The 14,330-nt window shown below is 33.9% G+C and overlaps 1 protein-coding gene across 7 annotated transcripts in view; it reads left to right on the top strand.

Moving 5' to 3' along the window:
* Window positions 1–14,330, top strand: part of SCAPER (S-phase cyclin A associated protein in the ER) — a 439,244-nt gene that overhangs the window by 122,223 nt on the left and 302,691 nt on the right. For all 7 annotated transcript variants that reach the window (XM_014780959.2, XM_087428755.1, XM_087428754.1 and 4 more), the window contains 4 exons: window positions 727–802; window positions 990–1,107; window positions 1,383–1,494; window positions 4,773–4,913. In XM_014780959.2, the coding sequence (XP_014636445.1) occupies window positions 727–802; window positions 990–1,107; window positions 1,383–1,494; window positions 4,773–4,913 (447 nt within the window). The remainder of the gene's footprint in view (window positions 1–726; window positions 803–989; window positions 1,108–1,382; window positions 1,495–4,772; window positions 4,914–14,330) is intronic.

Below are 14,330 nucleotides of genomic sequence, written 5' to 3' on the forward strand. Positions count from 1 at the left end.
TTTAAAGTTATCTTTAATAATAATATTTATTATTATTCTTAATGTGATTGAAGCTTACACAGTAAACAATACCAAATCCTTTTGTAGCACTTTACCATTACTAAGTGTTTTTGTATATAATGCAGTTGACAAGTTGGAAGTTGTTGTTATTCTCATTTTACAAATCAAGAAATTGAATCTCAGAGAAAGTAAGAACTCAGCATTACTCAGATCGTAATTGTAGCGATTGAGGGAGAATCTAAGGTATTTTACTTTTTTCTGTTCTAATAAAAAGCAAACTATACAGTGCCTTGCTGTCACTAAGTGCTCAGGATATATATGTTGATGAGAGGGATTTCTTAAAGAATAAAAGTGACCATAAATGTTTCAAATATTTTTCTATTAAATTTTAATGCTCATCAAATAATCTTGAGCTCTTCTGATGTATGCTCTTAATATGTCAGAATTTGTTTAGGAATAGTATAAGGCCAGTTAGTTTCTTTTAAATTTACTTGACTTGTCTCTGCTGTTAATGGCAAGTAGGTTTGTCTTTCTCTTAAAATGTATAGGCTATGGTATTTTTAACTTGGTGATTGTTGTGGTGACAAGAGGTAGATAGCTTTTTTCTGGTTTTGAACTGTTTGTTAAATGTATTAGCAACAGGAAGGAAAATTTCATATATAGTTCATTTCTTAAGGTTATAATTATGTCTAAATATTCGTTTTTCAATTTTTTATTACATTTTAGGCTAGCATGGGCAGTGGGAGTGTATCTTTCTGTGGTATGTCTATGGACTGGAACGATGTCCTTGCAGATTATGAAGGTATTATGTGTGTGTATTGCATGTATAGGTAGAGGGGTATAAAATAGATATATTACATGGAGTTTTTGTGTAAAATAAATAATTTGGAGTGGGAATGCTAATGCCTTTTAAAAGTCAGTTTTCAAATACTGGTTTTATAGAACTTTGTAGTTAAATAGTAACAGTGGTTTTCTTTTTTTTTGAACAGCTCGTGAATCTTGGCGCCAAAATACATCCTGGGGGGATATTGTAGAGGAGGAACCTGCTAGACCTCCTGGACATGGGATTCACATGCATGAAAAACTTTCTTCACCATCTCGTAAAAGGTCTGGCCTTTGAAAATTAATTGGAAATGTTTCACAGGCGGGAAACTAGCCACTCTTGACTACTAAATAGAGCTGCTGCATAACATGTTAAGGCACATTACTTCAGGACAATTCCAGATCCATTGAAAAGTGACAATGTTTTCCTGAAATGTTAGGCGAAAATTAGTTTTGTATACTTTTTATATTTACTTTAAGAACTTTGAAGACTAAAGAAAATATTTTTGGCTTTATCATGTAAACATTCCTGTCTTCTGTCCATTTGTTTGTATTAATAGAACAATTGCAGAATCTAAGAAGAAACATGAAGAAAAACAAATGAAAGCACAGCAGCTAAGGGAAAAGTTACGCGAAGAGAAAACATTAAAGCTTCAGAAATTGTTAGAAAGGGTGAGTTTTTAAATTTTAGGAAATTATGATGGCCTTAAATTGATGAGCTTATTTTTAACTTGAGTTTTCCTTCTGGTCTGAGAAAAGCTAAAAGAACTATAGAAATAACTAAATTGTCTAGGAAACAAAAGCATTTCTATCTATTGAGTTATAGAAGGTTATCTGTAAAAAAAGAAAAAAGAATTTGTCATTCCTAAATTAGCTATTATATTGATGTTTTGCAGAGTTGGCATGGATTATTAAATCTGCACTTTGTCTTTTGCTATATTCATTGGGGGGTTTCCTTGGGAAGTCTTGTGCAAAGTGTAGAATGACTTGGTAGGAAAATTTTGAGCCTCAGATTATCAGGTTTGAATAAGTGAGGCACTAATTAGATTTAAAGAACAGATTCTTGGAGTATTTAGAGCAGTGTAACTGCTGATCAACCAGCCCTGGTGGTCTAGTGGTTAAGACTTGGCTTTCTCACCTCTGCAGCCTGGGTTCCCTTCCCAGTCAGGGAACCACACCACTTGTCTGTCACTTGTCATACTGTGGTGACTGTTGCTGTGATACTGAAAGGTATGCCACCAGTATTTCAAATACCAGCAGGGTCACCCATGGTAGACAGGTTTCAGCTGAGCTTCCAGACTAAGAGAGACTAGGAAGAAGGACCTGGACACCCAATTGCAAAAAATTGGCTATGAAAACCCTATGAATAGCAGTAGAGCATTGTCTGATATAGTGCCAGAAGGTGAGAGGAGAGCATGGTGCAAAGAGACTGGGCAGGGTTCCGCTCTGCTCTACACAGGGTTGCTAGGAGTCGGAATCGACTTAACAGCACTAACAGCAACAAATTTCTGATTAGTTTGGTATAGTGTAAAGAAATGGGCTCTGGAGATGGCCAACCAGGTCAAATCCTGTTTTTACACATAATAAGATATGATCTCCTGGGCAAGTTACTTAAAAATATTGTGTTTCAATTTCTTTATCTGTAATTGACAATTATAATTATTAACCTATTGTGGTGATTAAATGTGGCAAGTATGTGAAACAGTAGCATAGCGCTAGGATAGCTGTTGCTCAGTATGTAGTCATTCTTATTGTTGCTTACACATGGCAGACGTAAGTGAGTACTGTATTAGTGATGTGCGCTTTGTAACAAATGAGCTCAAAACTTGGTAGCTTAAAACAACATACATCTATTAGTTCACAATTTCTGTGGGTAAGGAAACCAGGAGTGGCTTACCTAGTGATTTTTGTTCAGTCTCTCATGAGGTTGCAGTTAAGCTGTTGGCTGGGGCAGCAGTCATTTAGAGCTGAAGGATCCACTTCCAAACTCACTCTGTGGTTATTGGCAGGCCTCGTGTCCTCTTTAGCAGTTGGCTGTAGACCTGCATTCCTTGCCATGTGGGCCTTTCCACAGGCCGAGTGTCCTCATGACATGGCTGCTGACTTCTCCACAGAAAGTAAACAGAGATAGAGGAAAAGAGAGAGAGAACAAACAAGTGAGCTGCCAAAATGGAAGCTGCACTATCTTTTATAACCTAATCTTGGAAGTGATATATCATCACTTTTGCTGTGTTCTGTTAATCACAATCCTGATATAGTGTGGGAGGGAATTACACAAGGATCTGAGTACCGGGTGGCTGGGGTCATTGGGAACCATCTTGGAGTCTGTGTACTGTAAGTAACTACCACAGCATGACAAAAGATATGTGACTATTGTAGTATAGGGGAACTCCTTTGTTATCTTGTAGTACTAGAAAGGAGTACTAATATGCATAGGTAAATATATTATTTGCATTACTTATAATTTGTATTTTAAATTTGGGAGAGATAATTGGTCCAAATAATCCAAATATTTATAAAAATGAAGTAGCGTAAGATTCTTTTTAGTGCAGTAGAAAAGTTGACTGGGAAAGGAAGAAAATCTGTGATTTTTCTCTTTACCTGAATCTCAAGAATTTGTCATTATTTTAATTTTAATCATTTAGAATGAATAGATCAGATATGAAAAAACGGTATCCATGTTGTGGGGCCCTATAAGAGTTAATATATTATTTCATTTTCAGCTTTAGAGAAATGCTCTAACACAACCACAATTTCCCCTCTTATTGTTTTTTAATACAAATAAAATTATATATTTTATTTTCTCCCTATATAATCTCCAAATATTCATGCAAACCAAATAATACATTCTTGAAATTGTACACAACAAAGAGGATCTCTGGTTTAATTTTCCCGTCTATGTAGTTATTCCTTCAATTAATTTTAGTGATAAATTCCTTCCTCTGTGTATATAATGTCTTATTATTTCAACACTGTTCTACAAATGTGGTCTCATATGATCACCACAATAACTGTGAGGTACACAGAGTTGAACAGATACTGAACCCCATTTTACAGATGTGAAAACTCAACCTGCGAGAGGCTAAGTGCTATTTCCAGTGTCACATGACAAACAGTTTCCAGAGCTAGGGCTTTAAGGACCTGTCCTCTAGCTCCTAATCCAGCACTGTTTCTGCATCATACTTTTTTAGGTGGTTAAACGCATGATTGTGTAGCTAAAATTCAACTGAAATGTAGTTTTTATCCTGGTCATATTAAGGCAACATCTGATTTTCTATAATTTATTCTTATTGGTGCTGGATCTGATTTCCTGGAGCATGGAACAAGTCTTTACTTCTTTCTTTTGATACTGTTTTAAGAAGTTAAAGGCAGGTGTCATATCCATCTTCATTGTTCTGTAGGCAAAACCTTTTCTGTTCCTTCAGGGAATGTTTCTTATGTAAATAAATGTGACATTTCAGACTTCTCACCATTTTCCAATCTCTAGGATAAAATTATTTATTTGTCTTGAATTTGGGTTAGAGAGACCTTAAGATTTATAAGGATAAGAAATGTACACTTTTAATTTTAAGTGTACTCACAGTGCAGTATAACAGCAAATATTTCTTTTGAGCCATGTCTAATGCACTGTTTTAAGAGTTTTACATATATTGACTCAATCTTGAAAACAACCCTATGAGTTAGGTACTACTATTATTCTCTTTTTATAGATAAGGAAACTGAAACATAGGCTAAAAAAGTTGCCCAGTTTACACACCTAGCAAGTGACCAAGGTAGATTATGAACTCAAGCAGTCTGGCTTCACAGTCTGTGTTCTTAATCATTATTCATGCTTCTTTGGGTCTTTCCAGGTTCTAGACTTTATAATTCCTAAGCTGTTTATCTGTTTGCACTTCTGTTAAATGACTATGTATGCTGAGATTAATGATGTGATAATTCACTATCTATAGGAGAAAGATGTCCGGAAGTGGAAGGAAGAATTACTAGATCAACGACGTAGGATGATGGAAGAGAAGTTACTTCATGCTGAATTTAAACGAGAGGTGCAATTACAAGCAATTGTGAAAAAAGCACAAGAGGAGGAAGCTAAGGTATATCTTAGGTGCTTTGAACATTGAATTAGTTACCCAAGTGCTTTTTTCAATTGTTATATAAGAAGCTAATGTTTATCAAGTGTTTACTCTGTGCCAGAGTAACAGAGCATTTTTACAGGCTCATTTAAAACTTATTAGGTACAGTATCTTATCCTTACAATAATCCTATGAGATATATATTATTTTTTTTGCAGCTTTATTGAGGTATAATTGACAGACAATAAATAGCACATATGTGAAGCTTCAATTTGATGAGTTTTGACATGTATATATTCCCGAAACCGGCAGTACAATGAAGATAATAAACAATTCCATCACCCTCAAAAGTTTCTTCATGCCTCTTTGTAGTTCATTCCTTCCCCCAACTCTGTTACCATGCAGTTGCTGATCTGCTTTTTGTCACTATAGATGTTAGCATTTTCTAAAATTTTATATGAATGGAGTCGTTGCAGTATGTACTCTTTCCTCTGGCATCTTTCACTCAGCATAGTTATTTTGAACTTCATCCATGCTGTTGTGTATATCAGTTCCTTTTCATTGCTGAGAAGTATACCATTGTATGGAAATATCATAACTTGTTAGTCCAGTCACCTGTTGATGGACATTTGTTTTTTTTCCAGTTTAGCTATTACAGATATAGCTGCTCTGAACACTTATGTACAAGTCGTTGTGCAGATGTGTGCTTTCATTTTCTTGGGTAAATACCCAAGAGTGGATTGGCCAAGGCTTATGACAGATTCATGTTTAACTTTTAAAGAAACAATTTTCCAAAGTGGTTGTACTATTATACATTTTTACCAGCAGTGGGTGAGAGTTCTAGTTAACCACGTTCTCACCAACACCCGACATGGTTACACATTGTAATTTTAGCCATTCCATTTTAGTATGTGTGTATAGTGTTTTTTATGTAGTTTTAATTTGCATTTTTGAACATGTTTTCATGTCCTTATTTCTTACCTCCATCTCTTATTTGCTGAACTGTTTGTTCAAACATCTGTTCATTTTTTTAAAGTTAGATTGTTTTATTATTATTGAGATCTTTTTTTCAGCGTTATTGAGGTATAGTTGACAAATAAAATAGTAAGATATTTAAAGTGTGCGACATGATGATTTGATATTCGTATACATTGTGAAAGGATTCCCCTCATCCATTTAATACATCCATCACCTCACATATTTATCTTTGTGTGTGTGTGTGTGTGTGTGTGTATGGGAACATTTAATTTCTACTCTCTTAGCATATTTCAATTATACAGTATACTGTTATCAACTATAGTCACTGTGTTATACATTAGATCCTCAGACCTTATTCATCTTGTAACTGAAAGTTTGTACCCTTTTACCAACCTCTCCCTATTTCTCCCACTTCCCAGCCCCTGGCAACTACTTTTCTGCTGTGTTTCTATGAGTTTGACTTTTTAAAAAATTCTCAAATATAAGTGATACCTTGTGGTATTGGTCTTTATATGGCTTATTTCAGTTAGCATAATGCCATCTAGGTTCATCCATGTTATTGCAGATGGCAGAATTTCTTAGAGGATTTTACATATTTTATATATTATGATCTGTGTTTTGGAAATATTTTCTCAGTGTATGGATTGCCTTTTCATTTTCTTAAAAGTGTCTTTTGAAGTTTTAAAAATTGTTAAAGTCCAATATATTGACTTTTTTTCTTTTATACTTTGTATTTTATATGTCCTCTTTGAAAAATCTTTACCTAAAACTTAGGTCACTAAGATTTTCTCTTAAGTTTTTCTAAAAGTTTTTAATTTTGCAGTGGGGCTATGTTCCAGTTTGAGTTAATTTTTTATATGGTATGAGGTAGGGTTGAAGTTCTTTTTTTTCATATGGATATCTAATGTTTCAGTACCAGTTGTTGAACAGACTATTCTTTTTATATTGAATTGTCTTAGTACCCTTATTGAAAAGCAATTGGTCATATATGTGTGATTCTGTTTCTAACTGTCTATTCTGTTTCATTTATTTCTATGCCTATCTTTACACCAATACCACTCTGTCTTGATTACTGTACCTTTAGAATAAGTCTTGAAATCAGGAAGTATAAATTCTTAAACTTTGTTCTTTTTTAAAACTGTGTTGGCTATTTTAGATTCTTTGCATTTCCATATAAATTATAGGATCAGCTTATGAATTTCTACAAAAAAAAAGCCTGCCTGGATTTTGATTGAAATTGCATTGAATTTATAGATTAATCTGGGAGAAAACTGACATCTTAATGTTATTGAGTATTCTGATCCATGACCATGGCATATATTTCCATTTATTTTGGTCTTTGTCTTTGCATGTATTTTGTGAAATGTACCTGTAGTTCATATTTTTAATGCTGTTGTCAATAGTATCTGATTAAAAGTTTTTTCCTAATTGTTTGCTGCTATTATGTAGAGATAAAATTGATTTCTGTGTATTACCTTATATGCTAGAACCTTGGTAAACTTATTAGTTCTAGTTTTATTTCTTCCTTTGCTGTATGTTTATTTTTTGTCTCCCTTTATTGCACTGACCAGTACCAGTACAATGATGACTAGTTGTGATGAGAGCTGGCATCATTGCCTTGTTTCCATTCTTAGGAGGAAAGCATTCAGTCTTTCACCATTAAGTATGATATTAGCTGTAGATTTTTCATAGATGTTCTTTATCAGATTGAGGAACTTTCTTTCTGTTTCCAGCTTACTGGAAATTTTTTTTACCATGAATGGACTTTGAATTTGGTAACATGCTTTTTCTGCATTTACTGTGATAATCATATATATTTTTTAATCTTCAAAAACTTTTTTAAAAATTTAAATGTTTAAAAAAATTTTTTAAATCATTTTTTTTTTTTAATCTTACAATTGTAAATTTCACTGGTTGATTTTCAGACATTAAACTCACCTTGCAATTCTGGGATAAATCTCATGTGGTCATGATGTGTTATCATTTTTATATTTTGGTGGGCTTGGCTTGCTAAAATTTTAAGAATTTTTGCATCACTGTTTGTGAGGGATATTGGTCTATAGTTTTCTTGTAATGTCTTTGGTTTGTTAATGGGTTAGGCTGGCCTCATAAAGTGAGTTGGAAAGGGTTCCATCCTCTTCAGTTTTCTAAAATAGTTTTTGTAGAATTGGTGCAATTTCTTTCTTAAATTTTTTGTAGAATTCACCAATGAAGCCATCTGGACTTGAGATTTTCTTTGTGGATGGGTTTTTGACTAAGAATTCCATTTCTTTAATATACATAGAGCTGTTCATATTTTTTATCTTTTTGGTATAATTTGTATCTTTCAAGGAATTTGTCCATTTCCCTAATCACTAATAATATTGAGCATCTTTTCATGTGCTTATTGGCTATTTATGTATCTTCTTTGGAAAAATTTCTATTCAAAGTCCTTTGCTCATTTTTTTAATTGGACTGTTTGTCTTTTAGTTGTTTAGCTGTAAGAGTTTTTTATATATTTTGGATACTAGACCCTTATCAGATATATGATTTGCAAATGTTTTCTCCCATTCTGTAGGGAGAACAGCAGTGCGTTGGTGTGTGCCTGGGATCCGAACCCCAGGCTGCCACAGCGGAGTGCGCATGCCCAACCACTACGCCACCGGGCCGGCCCCCATTTGTAGTTTTTAAAAATCTTAATAACGAAGGTTAACTGATTTGAGTCTGTACTAAAATTCTTGCTAATAAGAAATACTGCTTTAAACCCTGGTATCAATTGCTGCCCTATTGGTTCTCTTAATTTTCATTGCTTTCTGTTCAATCTGTGAATTCCTGTTTTGAAATGTATTACAAAGAAATAGACATTCCAGTTTTTTTCTGATTCTCTCATTCAGTTAAAATTTATGATTGAATTGTTCTTAGTGTAATTACATAAATATCTTAAAAGTTTGTATGAAACATTGACCGTTAGTTTTATGATCAGACATTTTAACTTAGAAGACAAAACCTCCTCCTGCCTTTGGTTTTGTCACGTGCCAATATTCCCCCATCTAGCCTGATAATAACAGTCATCTGAGTTGTTAAAGAGATTCCCAAGCTTTTTGTTTGCAGTGTCTTTTCAGTAATGCTGGAGTGGGATCTGGGGAACTCTATTTTTTATAAGTCCTCCAGGTGATTCTTGTGATCAGGAAACTTGGTTCCACATACAATATCAAAGAGTTGCTCCTTCTTCAAAAGTAGTTTTTTATCATAATAGTGAAAACTGAAGTCTCTGGAGTTAGATAAACTTGGATTCAGGTCCTGACTCTGCCACTCAGTAGCTGAATGGCCTTAGGCGTCACTCAGCCTATTTGTTCATGTATAAAATAGGAATAATCTTACCTACATCTCAAAGAATTGCTGAAAGGATTAAAATTAGATTATGCATGTTGTGAAGCAGTTACTGCCATCTCTGGTGTACTGTAGATACCCTGTAAACTATTAGAATTATAGAATACCACATCCTATTTGTGTTCCACTTCCTAATTTTTCCTTAAATTCCTAATGCATTTCTGTTGTTTTTTACTAATCCCAAAGTGCTAATAATCCGGTGATTTTTTTTTTCTGATTTAAAAAAATATACTTTAGTTCCACTAGAACTGTACTTTTCTTGAGACATGTACCAAATATATTCATTTCAGTCCTGTTATATAATCAAGATATAATTATTTTTTTTCCTTATATACTTTTTTGGAGTTCTTGGAGTAAATTAATAGTCATTTCAAATTCTTTAGTTCTTTCTTGGGTACATAGATGTTTGAAAATGGTCATCTAGGGCCGGCCCCGTGGCTTAGCGGTTAAGTGCGCACGCTCCGCTACTGGCGGCCCGGGTTCGGATCCCGGGTGCGCACCGATGCACCGCTTCTCCGGCCATGCTGAGGCCGCGTCTCACATACAGCAACTAGAAGGATGTGCAACTATGACATACAACTATCTACTGGGGCTGTGGGGAGCAAAGGAGGGAAAAAAAAGGAGGAGGATTGGCAATAGATGTTAGCTCAGAGCCGGTCTTCCTCAGCAAAAAGAGGAGGATTAGCATGGATGTTAGCTCAGGGCTGATCTTCCTCACAAAAAAAAAAAAAGAAAATAAGTCATCTAGTGTTTAGTTGATAGTGACTATTATTGCAGCCAGAGTTGTTCAAAACCTAACTCTATCTAAGATCATGGTCTGTTATTTAATAGTATAAAATTGACTTTTATTTTCAGTTTCTTACTGATCTTCTTGATTCATTTGCATTTGCAACATGTCTACTCATAATTATTTTTATTTTTATCTTATTTTTGAGGAAAAGACATAGTTTTTCTTATTTATGGCAGTAGCCCTTTTCTTGTGCTGTGTCCTCTTGCCTGCTCTTGGAGTTTGCTTCATCAGTTATCTTCTTGTGCCTGCTTCTTTGCCATCTTCTTCTAGATTGACTACTTTTGTATACCTATTCTGTAAATTACTTAATCTGCTCTTTTGTGAGTCACCAGATTCCTTGGAAAGAATGGTCTGAGCTCATTTCCACTACCTCATCACCCGTGTCTTCTTTAATTCCTTATAATACCATTTTCCCTCTGTGCTATACTGTATTTGCCTTTCAGAATATTGCTCTGTTATCACTAAGTTTAAAAAGCTTTTCTGAATCTCTTCATTATGAACACTCACAGGCACCTTTTTCTAGAATACATTCTTCTGCACTCTTTTGATTTTCCTTTTGCATTTCCAACCAATCCTTTACTTATCTTCCCTTTTTCTTTTGCTTCTTAAATGTAACTGCCTTCAGTCCACTTCACTGATTCTTTTCTTTGAGTATCACAATCATCATCATTGCTTCAACTATCCTCTCTGCAGTGACTCCTAGATCTGCATCTTTAGGCCCATCCTCTCAGCTGATCTCCAGACTCTATTACCTGTTGCTTGGTGATTGTGCATTATGCAGTGGACCTCAACAGCTCACCTCCCCTTTATCTCAAACCATCTGCTTTTCCTGAAATCCATGTCAGATAATGGGATCACCAGTCTCCCATTAACCTAGACTCGGAAAACTTTTGATCATTTAGTTTAATTCACTGTTTTGGGGTTTTTGTTTTTTACCAGTTTTTGTGTATAAGGCATGAAGATAAGCTAGTCTTTTCTGACTTCTTCTCCACAGTCCCATCTATATATTCAACTGCAGATTTTATAATTTTGTAATTTCTCGTGTGTTTTCCTTTCTATTGCAGCTGCCACCTGTTTATTTCTTTTTATCTCCCTCCTAAATATTTGCAGTTGATGTTCTTGCCTTTTGTCCCTACTCACTTCAAATTAATCTTTCTGAGGGGCATTATTATATTACCTCTCAGCTTAAACACCCTCAGGGACTTTGCATTGTCTTCAAGGCTTAGTATGGATGCATTATACTCTAGCTTTCTTTAGTATTATTTTATATTTAGAGTCATGGCTATATTATTATTGTAAAAATGATTTATTTTCATTTTAAAGAATTCAAGCAATGCAGCAAAGGACATTGAAAATCCTACCCTCAGAAATAGCCACCATTTATATTAGGTAAATACTCGCTCAGATATCTCTCCAGAATAATGTTCAGATTGCATGCATAGATAACTTTATAAAATAGAATTATGCTGTACATGACACTACTTCTTTTGTTTTTGGTGAGGAAGCTTGGCCCTGAGTTAACATCTGTTGCCAGTCTTCCTCTTTTTTTTCTTGGGAAGACTGGCCCTGAGCTAACATTTGTTCAGTCTTCCTCCATTTTTGTATGTGGGTCAGAGCCACAGCATGGCTTGATGAGTGGTGTCGGTCCACGCCCGGGACACGAACCCGAGAACCCCAGGTTGCCAAAGCGGAGTGCATGAACTTAACCACTACACTGCTGGGCTGGCCCCCAATATACATGATACTTCTTAATAAGAAGTATTAATCTCTATTTTAGTTCCATTTTAAGAGAACAAAGTGAAATGTAAGTAAAATTGAGGGAATTATTGAATTTGTAATAAATGTTTCTTTATTAGGCATTATGTCCCATAAGATTCTTCTAATGTTATGAAAAATTATGAAAAAAGTTTGGAGTTATTATATTTACTAAATTCCATTTCGATTTCTTACAATTTTGAGGGAGTCCCTGCTAAAAAACAATTAGAAAATTAGCACATATTTCTTTTGGTCTTCCTAACTCCTCTCAACAACTTTTCATAGTTTTATTATTTTTACATTGTTAAGGTTTATAACACTTTGCTCTGTAACTATAAATTCTTCAGTTGAGTTTTCTTTCTACATATAAATGGACTCACAGCTTAACTAATTCTCCATTCATGAGTTCTTTGTTTTGATTTGTCTCTTTGTTGGCTGAATTTTATTAACAAGTAATTTTTTCAGGAAGAGCTCATATGTACTCTATTCCTTGAGTTCTTGAATATCTAAGGTCTGTGGCATTTCTACCTGAGTACATCCTGGCTAGAGAGCAGATTCATGGTTTATAATATCTTTCCTTGAGAATTTTGTAGGCATTATTTCATTTTCTTCTAGCATTAACTATTTCTGTGGTGAAGCCTGAGGCTGGGTGACTTGCATTTACTGCTTGGAAGCTTAAAAAAATGTGTTTTTCTTCCTTAATGTTTTGTAGTCTAATAAGGATATTCTTGATATTGGTCTTCTGAATCGATTTTTCATGAAATAAAGTGGGCTCTTTCAATTTTCAATTTCTTTCTCTTTTTTCAGGGAAAATTTCTTCTGTTATATATTAGAACATTTTCTTTTGTCTTTCTCAACTTCTTAGACATTATTTTTCCTTATATTAGGTCATCTTGACTTGTTATCCATATTCACAGCTTATTACTTATGCATAAATTTTCATTTATAAAATCTCCATTATCTATGATTATCACAAGCCTTTCTGTATCAATGATTTGATTTTTTTATCATCTTTATTCTGTTCTGTGCTTTTTCTAATTTAATTAATTCTGTGATAGTGTTACTTTTGTCTCCAGTTGTTTCCTTAGCTCTCCAATCTTCTTTTATTTTATCATCACGCTGTTTTATTATCTTTTCTTTTATCATCATATTTTCTAGTTAATTAATTTCTTTTTTCTTTCTCATTTATTTATTAACAGCTTTATTGAGATATTATTGACATAGCAAAATGGTATATATTAAGGTATACAACTTGATATTTTGATATACATATACATTGTGGGATCATCACCACATTCTAGCTAATTAACATATCTATCACCTCTACTTAGGTACCCTTTGTGTGTGTGTGTGTGTGTGTGTGTGTGTGTACTGAGAAGATTTATTTTAAGATCTATCTTGTTAGCAAATTTCAAGGGTACAATACAGTATTGTTATACTGTATACATACAGTATTGTAACTGTCATCACCATGCTGTACATTACGATCTCTAAAACTTATTCATCTTGCATATCTGAAACTTTGTACCCTTTGACCAACATCACAGATTAATTTTTTTATCTGACTTTTGTACACTCTTCCCTCTGAATTTTATTTTGACTCGAACATTAGGTCCCATTCCTTTTTCTCTCATCTTGATTATGCTTAACATGTGACACCTGACACAATATAATTTTCTTTGAACATACCTATTTGTTCTGTACTTTCAGTATTGTTTGAAAGATGGTTATATTATTAATCTACTTATTAAAATATTAAAGTGAGATAGGGAAATCTTTGAACTGTATTCAGACTTTCTTGTTTGAGAATTATAACATATCTAGTGGTAGGTTTTATTTTATCCAGCCTGGATTTCTGGAGTCTATGCTTCTTTCAAAGAGCATCAGCCCCAGTATTAACTTCCCTGTTTCACTCTACTATTTTTGCTGTAGCATGCCCTTCCTCTGACTTTCAAGAATGAGTAATTCGACTCCAACTGAGTGTTTCCAGCTTTATCATTAGCTACACGTTACTCATAAAAACTGTACTCTGTATCAAAACTTGGCTATTAAGAATCAAAAATGTGAAATTGAGGATGCAGTGTATAGTTCAGTGCTTTGTACCTAATTGTCACTCATTCAGTATATGTTGAAGAAAAATGATTTGTTGTTTTTTTCCTCTCAAACTCATTACAATAACATGTATATACCTATTTAAATCTTAATGTAATTTCTATAGTTGCAAATTACAGTCATGTTAAGAGATAGAGAACTTTATAAGATGGTCTCTATAAGAATCTTAATTTCATTCTTGACTTAAAAATATTTTCAATGGCAGACATTTATTTACACTAAATCAGTTCTACTAAGGCTTGTGGATTTGTTTTTTGCACTGGATTATTATCCATTTTTGAGGTGAATTATTGAAAGAAAAGACCTGTAAGTCATTCAGTTTTTGTTCTTTGCCTTCTATTGGTTTACATTATAATGTAAAAACTGTTAAGTTTCTTATTTTTGTGATGTGCCCTAGAATTAACTTGATTTGAAATTCACTCTCTTTGTTTTTA

Source organism: Ceratotherium simum, chromosome 3 (genome assembly GCF_057802395.1).
Source record: "Ceratotherium simum simum isolate JZ-2026a chromosome 3, ASM5780239v1, whole genome shotgun sequence".
Taxonomy (NCBI): domain Eukaryota; kingdom Metazoa; phylum Chordata; class Mammalia; order Perissodactyla; family Rhinocerotidae; genus Ceratotherium; species Ceratotherium simum.